General features: G+C 44.5%; 1 protein-coding gene across 2 annotated transcripts in view; it reads left to right on the top strand.

Annotated features, from left to right (window-relative positions):
* The window catches only part of LOC138491837 (anosmin-1-like), a 550452-nt gene that overhangs the window by 301672 nt on the left and 222468 nt on the right, over positions 1-26312 (top strand). For both annotated transcript variants that reach the window (XM_069618627.1, XM_069618628.1), the window contains exon 4: positions 15692-15899. In XM_069618627.1, coding sequence (XP_069474728.1) covers positions 15692-15899 — 208 coding nt within the window. The remainder of the gene's footprint in view (positions 1-15691; positions 15900-26312) is intronic.

The following is a 26312-nucleotide window of genomic DNA, read 5'->3' as shown; positions in this document are numbered from 1 at the left end:
GTGCACTTGGTTGTTATTGAAGCTTACTGTGACCCATGCACAGACTTCCTCTGCTTGTGAGGAAAGCTTCCTCTGGCCCTACCCTTTCAGTACATGATAGATTTTTGAGGGGAGGTTGCACTGGCCGGTTATGCTGTTGTGGGTGCCTATAAGGGAAGTTGGCACTGCTGCTTCCCACATTGTTCCTATTCGGTATGTGATAGTAACTTGCTATGTTGCTGCCTATGTACTTGATTTACTATTTCATTTAAACATTTATACGGAACTGGCCCTCCCCAAAGGGTCTCAGGGGAGATGAAAAAGAAGTAACAATATTTCGAGGCCGGAATAGGAAGATTAGGATAGGCAGAGGATAGCAGGGAAGGTGGTCTAGTTGTGTAAATGCAGAGAAAGAGTTATATTTTGAGGCTTTTGCAGAAGATGGTGATGGAGGGAGTGGCACGAATGTGGGGTGGGAGAGCATTCCAGTCTCTGGGTGCCCATTGGGCTTGTTTTTGTGTGCCGGTTGGCTTGCAGAGTGGAATGTGTAGGATATTTTGGTTGTCTTGTCTTTTTTTATGGGCAGTGGGCTTCTGTTTGTTGTGAAGAAAAGATGGGTTTTTGAATTCTAGCCTTTTGGTTGTCCTTTGAAAGCAATTCTCTGAGGCAATGTGTAAGTGTGTGGATAGGTGTGGTATGAGTCATGGGTCTGCTTTCTGTGTGACTAGCACCGGGGGCATGAGTGTTGTTGGGGAGTCCAGTGATGAGAGCATTTCCCTGGTCCAACTTGGATAGCACTAGCGCCCGGACTGTGTTATGAAAGTTGTCAAGTGGGATGGATATTTCTTATCTTGCACAGGAGGTGTAGCTGTAGGTTGCATGTTTTGTTGACAGTGGCTATGTGTTGTGTGACCTTAGGTGGGGTTTATGGTGAAGCCTTGGGACTTGACAGGTGCTGAGGGGGATATTTATTGTTGTCTTTGGATAGAATATTGATCCAGGGGGTAAAATCTGGTTTGTGCCTTGGGTGGGGGGTGCTATGATGAGGTATTCTGTTTTGGATGGACTGAGTTTGAGGAAGTGATTGTCCATCCAGGTGGTGATGGTGGAGGGACAGTTATTGAGGGTGTGTGAGTTGTGAGGGGGAGGAGATTTGGAAGTATATTGTGTGTCGTCTTCGTATTGGTGAGAGTTGATGTTATTGGTTGCTGAGAATCTGTCTGAGGGATTCAACAAATAGGTTGAAGAGGAGCGGAAATAGGGAGAATCCTTGCAGTACCTGGTATGTGAATGTACCTATGAGGTACCTGGACAATATATAAAAGGGAAATACCTTTTTACCCAAATGTCCAGGAGACTACACTATATCTCTAACTAATCATAAACCAGTGATACCAAAAACAGTAAACATCCACATTTCACAAAACTGATAACAATACTTTAATGTGCTAGGTATACAAAAATATATGGCATTAAAAGTTCAATACATAATAAACATATATATATATATATATATATTGTTATGATGTTGTGCCAACAGGGTGGCCTGAGCCACCCAACATAGTGAAGCTGGAGGGCATGGAATGTTAAGTACCTCCAGTTCCGATGAGGTCATGCAGCTGGAAATGTATCTCAGTGTTCTAAACTTGTCAGTTGATTTTCTCTGTGTCCCTGTAGGGAGCCCTTGTTGTTGTTGGGGGTCTTATTCCCCTCTTGCTTAAATAAATACTTGTTTATAGACTTACCAGTGCCCTGTGTGATGCCTCGCAACAATGGCGACGAGGATGGGATGCGGTGAAGACCCCCAGCAACATTACTGAAGGTACTGCCACTCCGCTGTCCTCCCCAGCGTTGTAGTGGCAGTTAAGGGCCGAACTGAAGATACATGGTGCGCTGGCTGCTCCGCTTTGGTCCTAGCGGCGAGCGGCCACCAAAAATTCATCGGCATTTATACAACAAGTAAGTGCGCTGCCGCGTGTTTGTCAAGGCTCGGCGTTGTATAAGCGCATTCAAGCTGTGCACGGACGCCAAATGGAAGGCGAGAGACTTCGTTGAAACGGGGAGATTGCCGCGCAGCGTTGAGGGAGACGCGGAGTGGGGGAGCCGAGGAGGATTTATACGCAGCGTCGCGAAGAGCATCCGCGACGTCAAGGGAATTTCACACGCAGCATTTTCCCGAGGCGCGGCGTGGATGAACCTAAGCGGATTACCCAGCAGCGTGTAGTAAAAGCTCTGCGTGGATTAGCCAGAGGATATTACCACGCAGCGTCAAGTATAAGCGTATTCGACACCCAGTGTGGATGAGCCTGAGCAGATTACCCAGCAGCGTGTAGTAGAAGCTCTACGTGGATTAGCCAGAGAATACTACCACGCAGTGACAAGTATAAGCGCATTCAACAAAGCATTAGGAGCATAGGCGCATGAAAGATATAATTTTGTATAGCTTCAATAGAAAGACCAAAAGTGATAGAACCAGACACTGCCGCATCGAAAACAGGAATATTACTGAGTGTGGAGGTGGCGAAAGGCGAAGTGGTGACAGATAAACACAAGAGGAGCGCTAGCAGCGAGGCATCAGGTGGTTCGGTTACGTCCTCTGAGCGTTGAGAACACAACATGGCAGGATTGCCAGGGATAGCTGGGCCACCGATTTTTATGCCGATACCAGGACCTGCGAAGATACCGTGGGCTCAGTGGCGCAAGGGACTTGCGCATTATTTAAAAGCTGCTGGCGGAACGTCATATTCTAGCGAGAGGAAGCTGGCACTATTGTTGCATTTCTTGGGGTATGAAGGCCAAAGAATCTATGAGACTCTGCCACAACCAACGGGAGAAGGCAGCGAAGGTGATGCTGGGAATGAGTTTGATGTGGCTTTGGTAAAGTTGGACAAGCATTTTAACCCCAAAACCAGTACCGTACTGGAACGATATCACTTCCGCATGAGGATGCAGGCACAGGGTGAATCTGTCGAGGAGTATGTGACGGCCCTGCGTCATTTAGCATTGACGTGCAAGTTCCAAGGGACATTTGATGAACATGTTCGGGACCAGTTCATGACACACTGCAGGTCAAATAAAATACGTGAAGAGTTGTGGCTGAAAGATGACCCCAATCTGGATGAGGTGTTGGATTTGGCAAAGCGGGTCGAACACTCATTAGCGTGTGTTGCCAAACTGTCAAAAGGTGAAGCTAATGACAATAAGGAAAGCAAAAGTGAAGTTTTGAATGTAGGAGACAACAAAAGCAAAAGGCGAGGAAGAAACAAGCAATCGAATAAAATTGGGGGTGAGGAGAAGAAAAACCAAGAAACAGTGCAGAAATCTGAGAAAAGAGAGGAGAGACTGTGCTTTCGATGTGCTAGTGGAACGCACTTTGCTTCATCTGTCGTATGTCCAGGGCGTAAGGCCACATGCGCAAAGTGCAAGAGGAGAGGTCATTTTGCAAATTGTTGTAAAAACTTCCAGTTTGGACAATCAAGTCAAAGAAAAGTACTATATGTAAATGAAGAAGATGACGGCAGATCATCGGATGAAGAAGTGATGCTTCCTGTGCCAAATGTCATCGTCAATACTATTAATGTTGTGCTGGACGGTGATCAAGATGACTGCGAGCGACCGTATGCAACAGTGAATGTGAACGGTTGCGATGTGTCCATGATGGCAGATTCAGGCTCGAAAATAACTTTGGTATCTAAAAATGTGTTTGAGAGGGGGATGTGTGGAGCGGTAAGCCGTTTAATTCGTCCGGATATATGTCCCGGCGGATACAATCAAGACAGAATTGATCTACTGGGTTATGAGTGGAGTGAGTTTAAGTTCAAGGGAAGGAGTTGTAAGGGTAACGTGTATGTCACTAGAAAGGGGCAGTCTCTATTAGGATGGAGAGAACAGAAGAGTTTGGGCATCCGTTTGGACCCCAATCATCCTGAACAGGTGCTCCAAGTGTCAGGGGCATGCACAGGATCAAGCAAATACGTGTTGAAACATAAAGGAGTTTTCGAGGAAAGTTTGGGGAAAGTGAAGGGGTTTCAACACCAGATTGTCTTAAAAAAGGGGAGTTTGCCCGTCGCGGCGAAGCTTAGGTCGGTACCATTCGCCTTGAGGGAAGGGGTAAAGGATGAGCTCAAGAAGTTGTTACAAATGGGTGTGATTGAGAGAGCAGGAGGTGTGGAATGGGTATCGCCAGTCGTTGTGGTAAAGAAGAGTTCAGGTGATTTGAGGTTGTGCATAGACATGCGGGAGCTCAATAAGTGCATCATGGTTGACAGGCATCCTTTGCCTAACATGGGTGAGATGTTAACTATGGTAGGCAAAGGGAAAGTATTTTCAAAACTCGATATGGCGTCGGCATACCATCAGGTCGAGCTGACAGAAGATTGTAGGAAAGTTACAGCTTTCATAACGCATGAGGGTGTATTTCAATTTAGAAGAATGCCGTTCGGGTTGGCATCAGCTTCATCAGTATTTCAGAAATTTATGGATCGGCTGGTTGGATGTGTAGCGGGTGTGTTCTGTTTTCAGGATGATGTGCTGATATGCGGTGAGACGTTGGAGGAGCATGACAGAAGTTTGTATGCGGTCCTAAAAATATTTGAGGAGAGAGGCATCACTTTGAGGGAAGGGAAATGCAAATTTGCAGTACCCAAGGTAGATTACCTGGGTCATGAGGTATCATGTGAAGGGGTGAAGCCCAAGGAGAGCATTATAAACTCCATAAAAGAGATCGAGAGACCAACGACCAAGAGTGAACTGCGTTCATTTTTAGGTATGGCAGAGTTTTACCAGAAGTTCGTGGAGAACTATGCTGCGAAGGTCGTGGAGATGAGAAAGATATTGAGGAAAGGTGCAGACTTTGTATGGAGTCATGAATGTGACGTAGAGTTTGCCAGAATCAAGGAAGAAATTGATATGGCGAGACCGTTAGGATGTTTTGATACCAGGAAGTTGACGATTATTACGGTGGATGCAAGTGAGGGCGGCCTGGGTGCTGTCCTAACACAGAAACAAGGTGATGGATCAGAAATAATAATAGCTCATGCTTCGCTGGGGTTGAAAGGTGCGGAAGTGCGCTATTCGGTCCTAGAAAAGGAGGCCCTTGCATGTTACTGGGCGGTAGAGAAGTTTAAAAATTTTGTCTGGGGGGTGGAATTTGTGATCCGTACAGATCACAAGCCTTTGAAAGTTATTTTTGAAACTAAAGGTCTGGACAAAGTATCTCGTAGGGTGGCTGGATGGGTCACCAGATTGCAGGGCCACAGGTTTGTTATGGAAGTAATCCCGGGGAAAGAAAACATATTAGCGGACAGTTTGTCGAGAGTGAGAGTTCATTCTAAGGACGGAATAGAAACCGATGAGATGGAAATGGTTTTTGTAAGTACAGAGGGTATCGTATCCAAAGAAGAGTGGTTGGAGGAAATAGGAAAGGATGTGACATTGAGGAAGGTGATATCATATGTTGAGTCCGCAGTTTGGCCAAGCAAAGCGCCGTTATTGGAGGAAGAAAAACCCTTCTGGGAAGTGAAACATGAATTGTCAGTTGCTGACGATATATTGTTTAGATGGGAAAGGGCAGTGGCTCCCAAAGGGATTCGGGGAAGGATTATAGATTTGGCGCATAATGGTCATATAGGCATTGCGAAGACCAAGGGAGTGTTGAGAACGGATTACTGGTGGCCTGGTTTCGACAGGGAGGTCGAAGTTCGGTTGGGTGAGTGCCAATTTTGTCTCCAAAGTGGTAGGGGGGTAGAAGCTAAGAAGCAACCCCTGGTGGATGTGGGAGTTCCGTCAAGAGTTTGGAATGATATAGCCATGGACATACTAGGACCTGTTGAGTTGGGATATGGTCGGGAAGATTTGTGGTAGTAGTGGCTGATCTATTCTCTAGGTGGGCGGATTTTAGAATTGTGAGGGAGATAACGGGAGAAAGCATGGTAAAAGTGTTGCAAGAAATTTTTGCGAGTGAGGGTCTTCCAGGTAGTATCCTCACGGACAATGGAACGCAATTCACTGGTGGATGTTTTCCCAAGTATTTAGAAAAATGTGGTGTGAGCCATAAGAGGACAGCTTTGTACCATCCGGAAACCAATGGGGTTGTTGAGAGACTCAACAGATGTGTGATGGAAAGCATTCGTATGGGGGAAGAGTGTGGATTTGACAAGTTAGCAACTATTCAGAATAGGATGTGGGCGTTACGTATGGCACCCCACGCTACTACCGGATTATGTCCGTTCGAACTCATGAGAGGTCGAAAGCCGTATTCTTTGGCGTGTCCGCCTTGGTTGGGCAGAAGCAGAGAGTCCGATGTGGTTGTTGACGAGGTGAGAAGATCTCTCAAAAAGAAGAAGAGTGAATGGGTCATGCGGGAAAATAAGAGGAGAGGTAGGAAGGAGTTGCGTGTGGAATGTGGCGATTTTGTAAGAATAAAGAAAGGAGTAGTGAAAAGGAAGGGGGAGTTGTTATATTCCGACCCAGTAAGAGTGGTGGCTGTGTTGAAGGGTGCTGTGCGGGTGGCCGGTGGCCAGGTTTGGAATATGAATAGAGTTGCCACGGTGAAGAGAGGTAATTTGTGAAATATTTTATTGAGAAGGAGATGTTTATTAAAAAGAAAAGGAGATGTGTTATGATGTTGTGCCAACAGGGTGGCCTGAGCCACCCAACATAGTGAAGCTGGAGGGCATGGAATGTTAAGTACCTCCAGTTCCGATGAGGTCATGCAGCTGGAAATGTATCTCAGTGTTCTAAACTTGTCAGTTGATTTTCTCTGTGTCCCTGTAGGGAGCCCTTGTTGTTGTTGGGGGTCTTATTCCCCTCTTGCTTAAATAAATACTTGTTTATAGACTTACCAGTGCCCTGTGTGATGCCTCGCAACATATATATATATATATATATATATATATATATATATATATATATATATATATATATATATATACACACACAACGCAATAAAGGGAATCACAGTGACACTCACATATGGCACCAAAACCATACATAAGCCTACACAGTCATTGAACCTGAAAAATCTAGGGTCTTAACACAGTTAGATAATAAATAATCCAATATGTGTTCTATACATATCCCAACATGTTTCTGTCCTAATAGTGTATAATAATTACAGGACATTCCTCATGGGTGAACGAAATGAGGGAAGGCATTTGTTCTTTCAAAGTTCAGATGTAGTGCCAAAAACCTAATTGACTACAAAGAGAGAGAGGTACTGTCTTAAATTCAAATTTCTAAAAAGTCACAAAGAATTATTATTCTTATACTTGGGAAAGTATATTTCTATAATAAATGTGTAAAAGTACCTGACATTTAATACATAGTACAAATCAAGAGATATAGGTCCACCAAACTTCTTCACTTTACATGTGTTGATTTCTTCACCTGGTGCCACACCATTTGGCTACTCTGTAATCCAAAAAACAACACCACTAGATATTTATCATAGCATAGTAATTATTCATAGGGATTCTGACTTTTTCCAAAAAACCTCTCTAGACAGGCTGGTAAAAAAGGGAAACTGTAGCTAATGCCGAGTTAGAAAGGGCATCTTGAAGTATTTCCATTGTCTGTGGCAATCGCACGCAGAGTGAATCTAAATACAAACACATACAGGTTCTAAGTCACAGGTGGTCCTTTGAAATGATTCCTCAGTACCCTAAGAAGAAATGCTGCAGTATATTTCACACCATCTTAACCCCACTTGCCTGTTGTTCAATATCCAGAGATTTCCCAATCTCACATGATCTAATCTATCACAAAAGTCTGTGATCGGACTCTAAAATCATGGCCGCTCCACTCATTAACGGGCCATAACCTGCTGATATCATCACGTATGAGCGCGAGGATTTCATCACGCCAGCGTGCAATGACACAACGTGCAACAGCAGGTGATACTAACTGCAAGTCCATAATGAATGGGCTACAAAAGGTACATGGCCTGCAACGCTGCCTCAAATATACAGGAAAATATGTGCACTTTTCTCTGCATGGTAAATTGAAATACATCTCACAGGTATATTATTAATTGGGAATTAACTTGAATCTCATCAATCGGATGTGGACAACTGTTTCTACTGATGTTTCATCCCTAAATAATAGTCCCCAATTCACCAAACATCCAATAGATGGAACCAATACACAAGACAAAACCGAGTTTCAGAGACCATCAATGGTTTAAAAGGATGTCATTGGAGATCCAAGATGGCCACCGGGATGAAGAGACGCGAGTGAGTGCACTCTTCGCCCGGGCTGCCAAAATAAAGCACAACACACAAGAAATTTAGAACTGAGAGGATTGGAAACATTCCCCCGTTGCGGCGAGCCCCCTGTGTGTGCAGCGGCGAGCGGACCTGTACACAGACGTGCGGTAGGGAGGCAGAACGCGGAGGAGGGGAGTCTGCCCATCCCCCACCGAGACACGCAGAGGCTCTAGCCGGCCGGCGCCTCAGGGAGGGAGAGGAGAACTTGCGCCCGGACGGCGAAAGAGGAGGAGGGCGCACAAGACCCGGAGGGAAGGAAGTCATCAGGGTTTAATGGGCGGCACGGCCCAGTAACAGGCACAGACGAAGAAGACCAGCAAGGGGAGAGCAGAGTGGGGCGGATCTCTGGCAGCCTGGAGGTGAGCTCCCGCAGGGCTGGAACGGATATAGGGGCTGCCAGACACGGCAGGGAAAGCAAGGAAAGCAGGGTACCGCCTCTTCTCCCCCCCCACATCCCCTCAGGGCAGATGATAGCAGCGGGTCACAGGGGGAGACTGGTGGAGCCATTGCATTGAATGGTGGGACTCCAACTCCTCCCCGCATAAATGGTGGAGAGACAGTGCCTGCGATAAGGGAACCCAGCAACCCAGGAGATTTAAAACAGAAAGAGGCACACCTGCGGGGCCACACTCCTCCCGCCCCCATAAGACTCAGCGGCCAGCGGAGCCCACGCCAAGGCACGCGAAAGACAAAAGGAGACCTTTGCCAAGCGGAAGGGGTCAGAGATTAAGGGGAACACCAAAGGAAGAAAGAAGGCCCCCACATTGGTGCAAACTGCTGTGTCCCCGGGAGCGCCGGCCTCAGGGTGCCTCAGCAACCACCCTTCCACACCGCACAGTGCTGGCCAAGGCTGGGGTGGAGGCTCTCTGGGACGTAGCGAATGAGGGGTCATATACATTCCAAATAGAAGCCACCCCACTCCCCCCCAGAGACGATGTCCAAGGCTAAGGGGAAGCGGAGCTCGACGCAATACAGAGTTCGAAACAGGATGTGAACATTCTTCAGATGTGGTCCATGGACTCTCCAATGCAAACCAGAGGAAAGGGTCAAGAAGACCGTCCCCATGGTGAGAGCAACGCTCAAGGGCCTCATAGTCAGATGCCGTCAAGAGAAGATATGCAGAGGTGGTTTGTAGAACTCCAGGAGAAATGTATGTCCAGAGTGAAGGAACAATTCGCAACAATTAAAGATGATATGAAACAGGTGGTTCAAGAATTGAAGCGTGATTTGGTCAATCTGGGGGAGAGAATGGACTCACTGGAAAGGATGGTCCAAGGGATGGAGGAGGAGACCCAACAAGTCAGTGAGACACAGGAGCAGCTGGTGAGGCTTACCCATAATCTGGAGATACAATGCGAAGACCTCGAGAACCGCTCGCAGAGATCCAACATACGCATCAAGAATATGGCAGAGTCAGTCCAAGACAAGGATCTTAAAAAGGCGGTAAAAGAGGTCTTCAGGGACAAGTAAAGGGGCAGGCCTTGAAAGTAGGTGGATTATGGGATACTGGACTTGAACTGGATCAAATGGGGAAAATCAGGATCCTAACATACAACATCAGGGGTATAAACCATGCGATGAAGAGGAAAAAATTGGAGCACCTGCTTAAGAAGGAGAGAGCCGAGATTCTCCTGCTCCAAGAAACGCATATCAGAGCCAGAGATAAGCAGAAAGCATGCATGAGGGGATATAAAATCTGGGCGCAGGCAAACGCTCCAGAAAAGAAGGCAGGTGTACTAATAGCAATCAAAGAGGGATGCAACGCCAATCTAGTAGACACACATATAGATAAGAAAAGAAGGTATGCCTTTGTCAATGCGATACTGGAGGGCTATCACTTTACCTTGGCCTCTATCTACGCCCCAATGCGGGCCAGGATGGCTTTCTCAGGGACACTTTATGGAAACTGGAAGCCTATGCAAAGGGGGATGTAATCTTGTGGGGGGACCTCAATTTGTCATGGCACCCACAGACAGACAGAAGTTCCGGGGGTTCCCAAGGGATGGGGCGCCTTCGAAATGTCTTAAGCAGCAAATGGAGAATTTGGCCCTTTGCGATGTGTGGAAGGAACTCAGGGGGGACCAGAGGGGTGTCACATATTATTCCCATGTTCACAATTCCATGTCAAGAATTGATTGCTTTTGGATCTCAGTGGGCATATTGGGTAGGATCCTGGGGATCGAAAAAGGGACAATGTCATTATCAGGTCATGCCCCGCTATGGATGGAACTGGACCTCCCGGGGGGAAAAATGTGCTGTGGAAATGGAGACTGCCCCATGACCTTCTAATGGACCCAGTGATGGGTGAGTCAGTAAGAGAAATGGTGGAGGAATATTTTGAGCAAAACGACACCGGGGAGGTCTCTCTGGGAACGGTGTGGGAGGCATTTAAAGCAGTGCTCTGTGGGAAACTCATAGCCCTAAAGGCAACAAAAGATAAGTAGAGGTATGGGTGGGAAAAACAGCTGGAAGCCATTGTGGAGGATATACATGAAAAACTAGTGAGCCAACCCACATGTACACTGAAAAAATCCCTGCAACACACACAGGGGCAGCTGGACATGCTTTGCACCAGAGGTGCGGAGAGATCTCTATTGTACCTAAAGCAGAGGCACTATATTAAGGCTAACAAAGCGAATAAGCTATTAGCTAGACAACTTCGGGCAAAACCGAAGGATAGTACGATCAATGTATTAGGAACGAGAGGGGGAGCCTATGACGGGCACGCACAACATGGGAGAGGTGTTTAGGGGGTTCTATCAGGGGTTCTACTCTTCGAGAGCCCCGGATGGAGGCACTCAAGAGACCTATTTGCAGACCCTCCAGATCCCCCAAATCTCGGATGAAGACAAGTTGGCCCTCAAGAGCCCGATTAGGGAAGAGGAGGTGAAAAAGGCGATAGCAGATCTCCCACTAAATAAAGCACCTGGCCCTGATGGGTTATGGCCCCCTTCTATAAAAAATACGCAGACACTTTAGCCCCCTTTCTTACCAGGCTCATGAATTCCTTTAAGGAGAGTGGGAACCTCAGACCAACAATGAATGAAGCCAAGGTGTTAGTCTTTCACAAGCCAGGCAAAGATCCGACATCCCAGGCGTCGTACAGGCCTAAATCCCTGATAAATTTTGACGCTAAACTATACATGAAAATGTTGGCAGCAAGACTGTCTCCACTCCTCCCAAATCTGATACACGGGAAGGCAAACACATGACAATATTAGACGGATCACACATTTAGTGGAAAAAATAGGCATCACTAACACACTGGCAGTATTACTAGCGATTGATGCTGAAAAAGCATTTGACCGGGTGGAATGGTCACTGCTATTCAAGATCCTAAAATGCATGGAGTTTGGGGAACAATTCATTGCTATGATCAAGGCTAACTTCAACTCCCCATCCTGCAGGATAGCGATGAATGGGGAGCTCATGGGGAGAGTAATGATCTCAAGGGGAGCCGAGCAGGTCTGTCCCTTGCCACCACTTCTATATGCCATCTACCTGGAACCCCTCCTAATGAGAATAAGGGAGTCCCAGCAGATAAAGGGGATTGACAACACAGTGTTACTGCATATGCGGATGATATGCTATTGGCACTTGAGGACCCGGGGAGGTCTCTAGTGGCAGCTATGGGGGAACTGGAACGCTACGGGGGAAGTCGGAAATTATGATACTAGCGGGAGATGGCGAGGAAATAGGTAGAGTTGCCTCGGATTTGGGCCTAAAAGTAGCAGACGAAGAGTTAAAATATTTGGGAATCACGCTGACACATAGGGTGGGACTACTGTATGACAGGAATTTCCCCCAACTCATGGCCCAGATCAGGAGGGACCTAGAGAGATGGAGCCCATTAAGGAATTCATGGTGGGGAAGCATACAATCAATCAAGATGACCATTCTACCGAGGATACACTATTACTTTCAAGCACTCCCTATTAGGGTCCCACGTTCCTTTTTTAAAACACTCAACAAGGTGGTCACATCTTATATATGGAGAGGGAAACCCTCGAGAATAGCGAGCGGAACCATGACAGCTTCTATCCGGGAAGGGGGGATGGCATTTCCGCATTTCCAGAAATATTATCAGGCGGTGCAACTTGGAGTTGCAAGAGTTGAATTTTGTATTATGTTTGAATTCAATAAATACATTTATAAAAAAAATGTTTTTTTAAAAAGGATGTCATTGCCACACAAGGCATGTCTGTAACCCAACACAATACAATGTCATGTAGGGGCATATCTCTTGTACAGGTGTGGCAGATGATGGCATTATTAAACATATTGTGAAACATTCTGCATAGATGACACCACACCTTCCGCCAAATACTTTACAAATGTAATATACAGCACATTATTAAAAAATCATTTGAAAGTCTCTGTTTCCACCACTTGGTCCAGTGGATTTACTGTTGGATAGCAAGTGGTGGTAGGCCATGTTAGCACCTTTTTATTGGAGTCCATATGACGCTATGGGGATTTTTGCCAGAATTGTCACCAGCGTTAATTCCGCCAGGGGTAATTCTGGCAGTTTTGATGATTTTTTGGTGTTAAGGCTGTGGGTTTTTTTCTGCAGACTTTTGCTTGTGGAAAATCATCCACCTCACCGCCAAACCTGTTGCATGTTGGTGTGGTAATGCGGCAGTCACGGAATTACTGCCCCATTACTGATGTTTTTTACTGCACCGCTGTACTTGTAACGAGGCCCAATGCTACTTCCGCTGCCAGTGTTGCCTTTTATGTGTGTGCATAATCTTTGTATTACTTCTGCCAGTGCCTGTTACTAATTAAGGAATTGGTGTGACTCACATTCACTAATCAGAACTAATGACTTCACGCAACTGAGTAGTACAAGTGATGGCTTTTTTGGGCTGTTTGTGGTAAATGGTACATTTCAAAGAACATTGGGGCACTAAAATTGGCTAAAACTCCCAGCTGCATAGTGCACTAAAGTGCTTGTTTTGGAAATGTAGTGGAAGCAGAGCTTCTGCCACATCCCATTCCATCTCCCGGTGGCCATGGCCGGAGGCACAGCCACAACCCTATTTTTGTTTCCGGTCGCTAACAGTGGTCCATTTCAGACGCAGTTCCACCTCTATTCTCCCAGATCTCAGAGGAGTGAAAGGAATTCCCTCCCCTTGGCCGTGAATGCACAGCCGAGCAAAAAGTACTGAGTACTGAGATGGCAAAAGTACTCCTTTGCCATCTCTGATGCCTGGAAGGAAGGTGCACAGAGGCTACCACTATCTTGAGCTAGAGGGGTGGCAGCAGTAGAGCTACTGGCAGTCACCCACACCATCTTACATTTATTGATTTGAGTTGCCGTTTCTGACACTCTCTTTAGTGGAGGCGGCATGGATGCGGTTGGAGGAGGGCAGAAGCAGAGATACGGCATGCAAAGCCAGCAGTAGCTCCACCTCCAAATCAGGGGGCGCTTGTGGAGAGCCAGTGGGGTTGGTGGCGGGAAGTGAAAGTCTCCCTCTGACAGTCTTTAAATAAGTTGCTACTACATGTAATTAAAGTGATCCAAAGTGGCCAAGAAACCTGGCTCACACAGATGTGCGCGTGAGGTGGGAGGGCAGGGATTGTGGAGTGGGGATCTCTCTAGTTATACCCGATACCACAGATTTCACCTAATCTAATCTGCCAGATATGTGCGCTCCTAATCTTGCCTGATTTGGTCTTTGTTTCTAATCCTACCTGTATGTTATAGATGTTGTGGTAAAATACATTGATTTAATTTCACCTTGTTATGAAAAGAAGAACTAAAACATGATGGCAAAATGGCAGCGGGTGAATGTGGTGGGCAGGACATGCATGTGAAAAGGTAAAGCCACATCTGGAGTAGGGGGATGATATATTCAGGACACATGCGGTTGGTTTTGGGGGGACGGCAAAATTAACTTTTGCAGAGGGAGTCAAACATCCTTGCACCGGCTCTGGGGAAACACCATCCCACCATGATAGTGACCCCACCAGTCATGATACCCCTTAATCAGACATCTCACAGTTGCTGACATCAATGGTCACATGCATATTAGCATGCTGCCACTTGCAGTTTGCAGACTGTGATTTGGGATCTCACAGGCCAAATTCAAAGCGCCAATCATCTGGTTACGAGGGTGCCCCGGATCGGGGTGCTGTCGCTGGAGTAAAGTTTCTCAAAAAGACTGTCGTGGTAATATAGCATCCAAAGTGAAGTGGCATCATTAAACTATATTTTGATGCACTTTTCATTATGATCTTTTATATGCATCCCGGGAAGGGGGTGTGCTTCCGCAGCACGCACTTGTTCTCGCTTACACCGCATGTTGCTAGCCATGGTTGCCTGAGTCATTGGATCCATGAATGTCCATATATTTTAGTCAAAAGGACAGCTTGAGCCCCAGCAACTGTAAACAGATCTGGTCTAAATATTTACTATTGTTTGTGGTTTTTCGGGTTCAGGGTAAGAAGTGGATGGATGCCTGCTACGGCTGAGGGAGCGTGAGTGCCTGAACGAATACAGATGACCTGAGGTCTAGCCTCGTTTCCTTTGAAATGCAGACCAGCATCTCGGGGCCATGTTGTTTTCTCAATATATTGCATGTGTGCTTCGCTTCTGGAGATGCTTGGGAAAGACCTCTAATGGTTTTCCCACCGCATCTCGGCATCCTATCCCACTTTTGGAATGAAGCAACCTACTTGTGTTTAGCTGAAAAAGACAAGCTATTTCTGTTTTCCTCATTCATTCATTCATTCATTTTGTCATTTGTTATAGCGCCTTTTGCTATAATTATGGTCCCAGCGCGCTTTTGGTTGAACGCCCTCGGGGGGACCGGAGTTCACAAATTTGGGAAGTGCTATTATGCGTGTGTGCATTTCAGCCATTAAAGTTATGCGAGGGTGGCCAAGACCCTGTTAGTCACCCGTGTCTAAATGGAGTTCGTATGGGCGCAGCAGAGGTATACTATGTACTAAAGGGGCGGTTGTGTTTAAGGAGATAAAGAGATTATGTGGGAAGCTACAGTTTGAGTTGTTGTCGTTAAAAGTAGCTTCATTCTTATGGCAGAGGTGATGTACAATAGTGTTTGTGTTATATGGGAAGGCAGGGTGTGTGGAGTGAGGCCGTGCCTTCCGCTAAGTTGCGAAGGCGCAGTGTGCTATTCTTACTAAAAGCATTTTCATAGCTTCAGTATAAGGCAATAGATATTTCTTCCTCAAGATCTCCCATATATTGACATTTTGAGCAACAGGGCAGTATTCAATAACCTGCTACAAAATGGCTGCTGTATCTATAAATATATGAACCGCTGTCTGTTGCATTTGCATAGAGCGATTTGGACAAGCTCAAGGTTCATTTTTTGTTAGAATTAAACTCACATGGATTAATAATGTACAGATTCCAATGTTATAAGAATCGGTTTTCATTTGAGTTGTTAAAATGGCTTTGTTTTTTGATACTTTAACAGAACCACCCTGAATGCCTGACTAGCTGTGGGTTTCTGCGGTCCCTGCAAGCCCTGAAGCAGGGCGACTGCCCACCTCCACAGAAGGCATCGGGCTTTGCTGCCGCCTGCGTGCAGAGCTGTGGGGCAGATCACGAGTGCCCCGGCCCCAGGAAGTGCTGCTCCAATGACTGTGGGTACACCTGCCAGATCCCTGCAAATATTTACAGAGGTGAGCCGAGCAATTGCTCAAAACCCATCTGTCCCCTGGCAGAGGCCAGGAGCCTGTCATGGCCTTATGCTTGAATGCACTCTTCTGTTTAAACATTTCTTTCATGCAGTACAGGGTTGCGTTGGGCTTTTATGCTCAACAGAGTTCACTTTCCACAAGAAAGATCGAGATGCCATCACAGTCTACAGCAGTGTTAAGGTTATAGGATGACTCCGAGTCACCAGGTGCACTCTGGTCCGGTCCTGGTTTTTCATTTACCAGCCTAGTTAATTCTGGGAGTTGTAGGCTTGGTTTACTTCAGTTGATCTAGGGTGGCAATGGTTTCAAAAAGGAAATCCCAGGACTGGAGCACAGTCTTCCCAAGGAAATGAATAATCTGGTGACCCAGGAAAATGAACCAGAACATTCTGGTATGATATCTACAATGCATTGTACAACATTCCATTTTCATTTTGTTTGCATGAAACCTTTCCATCTCAGAACCATCTGACCAACAGCGGAAATGCAAACAAGAAGTATGAAAACGAATCGTCAGTAAACAGAAATATAAAGTGGGTATGGCCATTTCAGGGGAATGTACCCCTGGTTGTGTTGGCAGTGTTTGTGTGCACAGTGAAACCCTCCCTGCCCGCCCTTGTTGGCAGATGTTAGCTCCTTAGGAGTTGGGTGGCTTGAGTTCCTGGTACTAATTACCATGACGTCTAGTATCTCCAGGAGAGATTTTATTCAGATAATCTGCCCCTTGTGGATGACTAAGGAAATGCAGGATGGTAGGTCCATCCCCATGATGAAGTGCTTGGGTCCCAAAGAAATGGGGACCCTTGAAGGGAGATGTGGCTGAAGCTAGGAGGGGGTTACTTCTCTGGGTAGGAAAGCAAACAGGTTACATCTGGGTAATAACTGGGACCACAGTGGCCAGATTTGCTGCCGACCATACACCTTAACTTCCAGAAACCCCAATCTCACCACTCACCAAGACCTCCTGCGTTATATTCATAGCATGCTCACAACATGGAGTAGTTGACGTCTGGGCTTCCTTCTATCACGGTAGCAGACACAAGAGGATTACTTTGCAAGCAGTACCTTGTTCTTTCTGGCGTGAGCATAGCTTGCAGCTTCACTGCTCTAACAACTCCAACTGTGCACGCACCACACTCCGCTGAGTTCCACGCAGGGGTCGGCTACGTGAAGCAGTTGGACGTATCGCTGTCTGTTCACGCACCAAGACTGCCGCACAAACGTCCCCAAGGCTCACTGTCCTCTGCTCCAACTACGCGCTCGAGGCACTCCTCCATAATGCCAGAATGAACTTCTGTAGTCTTAGCTCGATGTCAAGGAGAACCCTAATGTCGCGAGCCTTCTGTAAACAAAGCAAAAGAGCTGATGGCTGGAAGGTTTTGAAATAATCTCAACCTCTGGTATTCAGTCTCATTGGGCCTCATTAATTCTAAACCTTCCAGCCATCACCTTTTGGTTTTTCTTTTGTCACCCGAGTGTGACTGGTATGCCCAGACGTGGGGTCGAAACTGCTGGGCCTAGAGACCCAAGCTACTGCTCTCTGAAGAGGGCCAACAGGGCCGAAACATGCCTGGGGATGCATGTGGTCTCGTGCACAAAGGATGTGCCCTAGCAGTTCGAGCTGGACTGCCCCTTTTGGGTGGGTCCAAGCCTGATTTGCATATGGTCTTTTCCCCTTCTGTAGTGGCTTGGCAGGCTGACAAATGATGTTCTAAAGGGTTGCCCGGAGCTGCGCCTGTAGTTAAGATTAATTCTAAACCTTCCAGCCATCACCTTTTGGTTGTGTGAGCCTTCTATGACAGTTAGGGGAAAGGAAATGGGTGATGGTAGAGTGGGATATGCATTACATGTGGGGAAAAAGGTAACATCGGCTTCAGAGAAATTCAGGATCAGGCAGTGTAGAGACGTACAGCCATGTATAGCTGTAAGGCATTTGGTGATATGTTCAGAAAAAGCAGGGGTGAAAATGGAAATGGTGAAAAAGGTCTGGATATCATTGTAAAAGTGCTTGCAGTGACAGCTAAATAATGTGACGAGTTTGCCAAAGGAAGATGCTTAAAGAGCAAAGAGAATTGGAGCAAGGAACATATCCTTAAGTGATTCCCGCTGGAAGGGACATGTGTGTGAAGGTATTAGAGCTTCATTAGATGGAGAACGACTGGGCAAAGAAATAGGAGGCAACTGAATGAAGAAAGGTTCCTTAAAACCAAGAAAGGGGAGCTTGTACGTTGGAGGGATGATCCACTGTGACGAAGGCTACAGAGAGATGAAGTAGAATGAGGATGAAGACGAGGTGAAAAGCTGAGTAGTGGTTAGAAAGTTGGAGATGCAGGTGAGAGCAGTTCAGCAGAGTATCCACTCTAGCAATTCTTCTTGAAGGGGATCACTGGGTGTGAGAGTATTGCAGTAGTTGACTATATGGTTAAAGACAAATCTCTCAAGGATTCTGGAGTGTTGGGGCAGAAGAGAGACAGGTCTGTAGAATTAGAGATTGTTAGAGTGAGTGGTGGGTTTCTTAAGAATGGGAATAACTCTGCCAATGTGCCTAATTCATGGAAGATGCACGTTGAGAGGGAGAGATTGAAGTGGGAGGAGAGGTAGGAGGAGGTGGCAGGTGCAAGCTATTTGATAGTTTGTGCACGAAGGAGCTCATGGGAGGACAGGATGGGTTGGCAAAGGAGAGGATGGGTATCTGGTCAGTGTTGGAGGTGGGATAGAAGTGGGATAGTGAGGAAAGGTTGATAAGAGGTGAGAAGGAAGGTGAGGTTTTTTTTATAATGTATTTTAATTGTTTTTTTATAACGTGTGTAATACTGAAGAGGTTGTTAAGCATGGACCCAGGATTCAAATCTGTGTTGATCTGCGTCATCTTGCTTCCAAGAGGAGCACGTTGCCACTGAGCTATACTACCCGTGCAGAGAATGGACAGAATGTCCCATATTTTAGTGAGTTTGGAGAAGTGGGAAGCAAAGTCCTCAACAGAGAGAGGGGAGAATGGGAGTGATTTCTATGGGAGGAGAGCATAGCCTGAATATTTGTGGGTAGTTGTAGGAGTATGAGTGGAGAGGATATCATGTTAGAATTGTGAGAGGATTTGATGGAATCAAGAGACAAGGTGGGAAAAGGAGGAAATCTGTTTAGGCAGTAAGGCAAAGAGGCCTGCAATCTTTACACCAGCGGAGAAGGTGGAGTTGGATGGGTGTACTCTGCTGTTGGATGGCTGTGGAGATACATGGTTGAGGGAATAAATGAGTGAGCGGGGTAGTGACAGTTGAACACGTGTGTTTGAATTTAATTTTGGCAATAAGAGGAGGAGGGTTGAATGAGTGGGGGAACGAAGATAGTGAACTGGACAAACGAGTGATCATTGGGAGAGTACAAAAAAAGAGAAAGCAAAAAAGCTACGAGAGGAGAATAGATTTGAGATAAAGGTTGTTCCTTGGGTGTGAGTAGGAATCTATATAATTTCACAAATCCGAATAGGATCAATACAAGGGGAAAATAATTGTCTGGTGTGATTTTTCTGCCACCTTAATGGCACCACCCTTTTGTTCCCGTAGATGCATCAGCAGATTTGATTAATACCAGCTGCCTTCTTTGAATATCATTTTGCTAACACTTGTAGCACGGCTGCTGCAGGGGAGCTTCATGTCTCACGTTGACACACAGTGTTCCTCAGTCGCATTCCCAAATCAGTGTTTGCATGTTGGGAGCAGCAGTCTTATGAGGGGCCATGTGTTGCCAAGATTATGCCACTTTTGGTGCAGTCTTATCTTTGCAGGCAGGATTTGGCAAACAAGAGACCCTGCTGCTCTCCTGTCAGGGTGTTTGAATGTTTCGAAAAAAACACCTTGTGGGAGATGGAGTAGCCGCACCTCCTGTTGGTAACAGCCTTTGGGCATGGTTGTGCTCAAGGGTGCTTGAAGCTCCTCTTAAAGGGACAGTGGCATGTTCCTGATCAACGGGAGGAGCCTCTGTCACAAGAATGGTGCATGGTAGGGTAGGCGTTGGGTGCATCCCTGCATCTTTCCTGGCCCCAGCATCAGGTAGCAGGTGATGGCACCTGGCCCCTGTCTACCGTTAGAGTCAGGTGGGGGCTTTTTCACAGTATGGTGAGTGGTCAGAGAGAGTGGAGTCCAGTTATAGTTTGTGGGCATTAGCCAAATTGATAGGCCACCTCCGAGGATCTTTTCAGGTGGCAACAATAGAAGGGCACTGTCTGCTGATACCGCAAAACTCCTGGAGCAGATACACAAAGATTTCAACATGAGAAAATCGGAGATACCTGCGAGCACCACTGTTTTTCACTTGCTCAATATATAGCTGATTAACAAAGCTTAAAACTGGAGGAGCAAATATGGAGAAAGTTGAAGCATCTTTGAGCTGTTCATGTGAAAATGAGATCAACAAAGATTTGCTCAAATGCATCTCCGAGATTCTCCAAGCGTCGCCCGATTTGCTCCAGTGTTAGTCTTTGTTAATTTGGTAGACAATACAGTGGCTAAACCATAGATGCCAATTTAAATCTCTTCATTTGCTCACTATTAATCAGGCCCACCGTATTAGGTAAGTCCTTATTTATCCAGTAGATTGTAAACTCCTGCATTTGCAATACCCCTTCTCTTTTAGTTGGGAATTTTAGTACTTTCTATGTTTGTTTGAACTTTTTGCAAGATTTTAGGGAGTACAATGGGATTGGACTTCCGTTACCTAGACTGTGACTCAACAGAGAAATCCATTTTCTCCTCCTGCTCTATAAAAATGTGTTATCTGCACTATCTCTCCTGATGAGTTGAGTTGACTGCATGCCATATGAATATGTAGATAACTAATTGAATTCAATGGCATTACATGGAGAGCAAAAAAAATACAAATGCTACATGCAATATACCAAAATAATGTAAAGATGTGTGTCGATATGGAATTACATCATTTGATAAGATCAACCTGTGTACTTTGCAATGAAGCAAATATTGAAAAAAGCACTTGGTCAATCTTGCGTGATTGACTTTTATCATCCATGAGGTTCTATCTTACACATATAGTCACAAACAGCACCTCTATGATATAATTCCAGCCTCCAGCCTAAACATGTTTTGAGAACATTGCTCTTCATCAGGGTGGATAATGTGCAACTAGTAACGTGCTATGAAAAAAGCTAATACTGTCAGCAAAAGCTTACTTCGTATACGAACATAAAATTCACAGATCGTCTATGTATAGTGTTTACCAAGTATTCCTGGATTACTAAAATTTGCCCATCATAATTTCATTAGTTGTTTGATCAATTTGGTAGCATTCAATTCTGTTAGCCTTTCTCCCTCTTGTGTTGGTTATGTTGTTAACTGATTATACTCACTGAGTTATTCTTGCATGTCTTAGTACACTTCATATGTTTCTCTTTGTGTGTTTGCTCGTCTGTATTAGCTCAGTATGGTCCTAAATATTTTAGGGCCTTTCTGCCATTCTTGGATTTCCTAGATTGGGGATGTCAAATCTTATGTGTAAGCATCTACATGCAATATGATTTATTACTGGATAAAACAAGGTTGTAAAATTAAAATAGATGTACAGCTGATTGTCAAAGCAGGTTTGTTCCAAGTGATGGGTTTCTGCGATTTAACAAAGAGAATGGACAGTTGTGTTCTCTGGGAGCTAGTCTATAAATGACCAATATTAGGTCACTGAAATTCCAAGGCTCTCGTTGGCCCTCTTCTTTTATTTTTTATAAATATACTTACTCAACAAGAATTGCTTTTAAATGTGGTAATCAGTTTTTAATGTTTTAATACAGTATGTGATCAACAAATTGTCACATGGTATGATATAATACATAATCTATCCGACTAAGCTATAAGAACATGTTTCCTCCTTCTCTCCAAACTAAATTCAACTCCACCCAATCACACCAGTATATAACTAGCATGCCATCAACCTCAACAACCTAAACAATATTAGAAATAATTCACAAGGAACATGCTGTGAGTTACTCTGACTTAACTTTGACGTAAGCTAGAGTGTCACGAGTAAGTCAGAGTTACTCATAGTAACTACTTTGTGAATCAAATAGCACTCGCCAGGCTCAAGTCCACGCTAAATCAGAGTAACTTCTTTGTGAATTGGCCCCATGGTCTGCAGTACAGAAACATCAGTGCATGCTCCTTTAATATGTGCACCAGATTTTGTCAGACATCACTCTTCCCTCCAAATTGTCATAGTCACTGTCTCCAAACTGCCAGATTTGGAGGCTTCCTCAACCCGTTCTCCAATTTTCAGAACACAAGTTAATTTGTAGTTTTGCACAGCTGCTCCCTTAGCCATACCCACCATCTGTCTGAGCCGGGGAAGCATATGTTTTTATGTTTGACACATGGCCCTCTCCTGACTTGGGCTCCTGGTTGGGTATTGTGAGCTTCATCTCACGATTCTCTGCCAATGGCCTCCTCGGTCCTGAATCTAAATGTGTAAAATAAAAAGACCCATGTGACTGCTTCATCCCTGCTGGCTACATGTCTGATTGTATGAAGTACGTCTTATATGTTTTTGCTTAAACTGCTAATAATTGCTTTTTAAACATCTGCAAGCAACTGGATCCGATTATGGAAATGGAAGAAAAGCATTTCCTCTTGGTCAGGCATTGTGCTGATGGCAAGTGAATTTCAAGCAGGTCTGTTCATCAAACTGAGATCAGTGGAATGGAGCAATGCAATGTAATATTCCACCTGGTATCGTCTGTAGGTGCTATGCTCCATGAATAACCTATCCCTTACTTAGGAGCTTAAAAGTGGTCCCCTTTTAGAACTGCAGTTCGATATGCTAACCTTCAGATTGGGGCATTTCCATTCCCCTGTGAAAATATCTTGAAGTACAACCTAAATAAACAGGCAGTATCACATAACTAGAATCTTCATTCAAGAAGACTCTCGATAGAGGTGGTGGAGGCTTCCCAAGCCCAAACAGCCCATAGATCACAAAGAATGATATCCAATAAAAATGATACCCTGTCCACTGCACACATCTAAAATGGTTAAAAAAAACAGTTAGTTGAAGGCATCTGTTATAATAACATAGTCCTTGGAATATTGAATGAAGGGAAGGCATGCCAACTGGGGATGCATTGATAGTGAAGCATACAATCATGTACTGCCAGGTGCTTTGTCTGAATTTGTGGCATTTGGCCTGTGTGACTTCACTAATCCAAAATGGCCACCATAATGGATACTAATTTCGTTTTTGAGCTGTAACTACTTTTAGGGTGGTTCAATGAAACATTCGCTAAGTAAGTTTTTTGTTAAACATGACCAAAGTAATAGAAAAGTTCATATAATGAATTTCTTAATAACTTTCGCCATTTCCAAGATATAGCTTGGAACATGATTGCTTCTTCATCGAAAAACCTTTGAATGTATGCTCACTATATTAGAAAGTTTGAAATAATATGCAACTTCAGTGAGACATGTTGTGGTTCATTTACCCTTTTGGGATTACTAAAAATAATGCCAATACATTCAAGCTCTTCTATGAAACATTTGATTTGTTTTCTTGTTTTAATCTCTCCTTCTTCTAAAACATTGTTAGCTGCAATTTTCCTGTAAAGCTTTTCATTTTCACCACTGTTGTTATGTTGCCTTCATGAAGAAAATCACTGTTTTAAGCTACAAATTCAACATGTGTTGCTTTGTAAAACAGTGAATTTGGCTGCATCTTTCCACTTAGTGCAGGCTTGCGTCATAAAACAAACATAACTAGAGGGAAATCAGGTATATCAATAGGTTACAAGGGAGCAAACCTGACATATCTTGTAGGTAAACATAACAAAAAAGGCTCCTGCACCTAAAATTGGTTTGGACACACAGCTCGCTGGATGATTGGAAATTATCACACTGAAGAACAATTCAGGACAGTGACGCATAGAAGTTCATGTAAAATACAACCTGACTTGATTACTGATTCTGTTACAATAAAATTTAATATAAAGCATACATTGTTAAAAACCTATACAGAAAAGCTAATATATAAAAAACTAACAAAGTGACTAGTGCTTCCACAAAAGTGCTATGTGCTAGTCACCAAATGGCTGATAAAGTGCAAAATACGCAATTGAACTGTATCTCTCTCTTAGATACAAAACAGATTCCAAGTGTACATGTAAACATATAAACAATTTATACAATCTTCAAATAAATTCAACCTTCAACATTTAGTAAGTAAAAACCACACAAAGTACATAAATTGAGACCTTCATTATTGTTAAATGTCATAAGACATTCACTGCATGTGTGTTCCAACGTAACTTGTGATATGCAATTTCCCTTGCTTGAGGGTCTCTAGGATCTGTACAATCGCTAAGACGAATCTTCAATGTGTCATTGTTAGTTCTACTGCTCTCTGTGAAATGAATGTCTGCATCAGTTGCTATCAAATATAATTGATTTCTTCTATTTCCTTCTTTATTGCAAAAAAGCATTTATTTCTGTCGTACATGGGTATTTATGATCTTGTAGTGTACCTTTGTTCCACTTCTGCCTCTTCTCCATGGCTGGAGATTGAATGTATGTTTGCCTTTAGCTTTTGCTAAGTTTAGAATCTGTGTTTATGTCTGTTATCACTCACTGTTTAGTCACATGGTTCATCGCCCAGTTCTCAAAAAGCAATGTTACAAAAAAAAACAATGCCCCATTGTTGTGATTCAAGGTTGTGTGATGCCACTTCCTGTAATGTCATCAGGGTTAAAGCATGTGCAACATCATCTCCTCTAGCTCTGTGATTTTTGTGAAATGTTGCTATTGTTTACAAGATCTCACCTCTCCTCCCTGCTGCTGAGAAAAACCTGACTGGTGCAACTCTTACCTTGGTTAGTTTGGTAAAGTGCATTTATGAAAAAGGAGCACATATTTTTAAAATACATTGTATATGTATTGCTTGTAGCATTTCAAGCTGATGTGCACAGCAGCAAAGTCCACTGCAAAACATTTTGAGACCTCAATTGGAGTGACCAAGCATGCTGAGAATCTCCCTGAGCTAGTGGATGATGGGGGCAAGGGCACTATGGGGAGGATCTCTAGTAACCCACACTTAGTCCCCATCCTAATGCAAAGGACTATCACATCTGACCTTTTAAGGAAACTATCTCTTCAAGAGAGACAGGCCCTACCCCTGGGGAGTTGAAACAATATGGAATCACTAATGCAATTGTCTAACCAGTCCCAAAGAAATGTATGCTATGTATTTCTGTAAAAGAGGAATTTGTAAACATTTGCCCTTTAAGAGAACTGAACTCTTTGAGAAGGAACTCATGTAGCAAAAATAAAATAACAAATCCAAGGTTTACATGTGATTATAACGAATCAAAAAATAGTGAATGAATGAATACCGAAAAAAATATCGATTTTATTTTTAATTGGAGGGGCTCGCCCCACCCTCCTGTTTCCCCATGCTTTTAACCCCAACTCGGACCATCCCCACACCTTATAGCCCCTTAGCCCCCATATATTTATTTTTCGTTATTTCTCCGGTGTTATTTCATTCCTTGTTTTTTTTTCACTATAATCACTGCATACCAATCCAGGATGGTGGATCAGCCTTTTAAAGACTTGTCCATCCTGAAATTACAAACCAAATACAGGTGAATTATTATGTTGAGCCAATTACAACCTTACTCATTTACATTCCAGTTGCCAACACTCACATATAGCCCAACCTAAGGAGACGATTGACAGGGCTGTATACGCTTGAAGTACCAGTCAGTCTTTCTGGAGGTTAAATGTAGGGGCTAAGAGCATGGGTTTGATGAAAGTTGGAGAGCAAGAAAGTAGTTTGGTTGGAGAATCGAGAGGTAAGGTTGAAATGAGGTGGGAACATCACAAGACAGCTGAGTTGAGGAACCATTAGGAGGTTGGGTGGAAATCTCAGGAGGAGGTTGAGTTGAGGGGTTTTCTTTGAAAAATAAAGAGGAGGTTGGGTTGAAACATGTGGAGGAGCATGGTTTGAGACATCAAGATAATGTTGGTTTGAAACATCAGGAGGGGGCTAGTTGGAGACATCAGGAGGACGTACTGGAGGCTACTAAGGTAATAACTAGCAAGATCAGGAAGGCATAAGACATATGCTTGGCCTAAGACAGGTCACAGGGGCGGGACCCTGATCTCAAGGAATCAAGCCCACAGTGGGAGGATAAAAAAAGCATGTGGCATCAAGAAGAAGCAGGGCCAGAACAGCAGCCAGGATGTGGTGAAGAGATAAGAAGTCAGAACCCAGCAGTAGACAATCATGTGTCAACAAACTGTCAAACAACGTAGGGTCTCCCATTAGGCGCGAACTCTAATGTCATAGAGAACTGGGGTGGTGGTCAAGATTTCGAAGGCTGTAGAGAATGACAGACTAATTGGCGATATT

Source organism: Ambystoma mexicanum, chromosome 10 (genome assembly GCF_040938575.1).
Source record: "Ambystoma mexicanum isolate Mex_15411 chromosome 10, UKY_AmexF1_1, whole genome shotgun sequence".
Lineage (NCBI taxonomy): Eukaryota > Metazoa > Chordata > Amphibia > Caudata > Ambystomatidae > Ambystoma > Ambystoma mexicanum.
The sequence above is the reverse complement of the archived record's forward strand: the minus strand, read 5'-3'. Positions and strand labels throughout refer to the sequence as shown.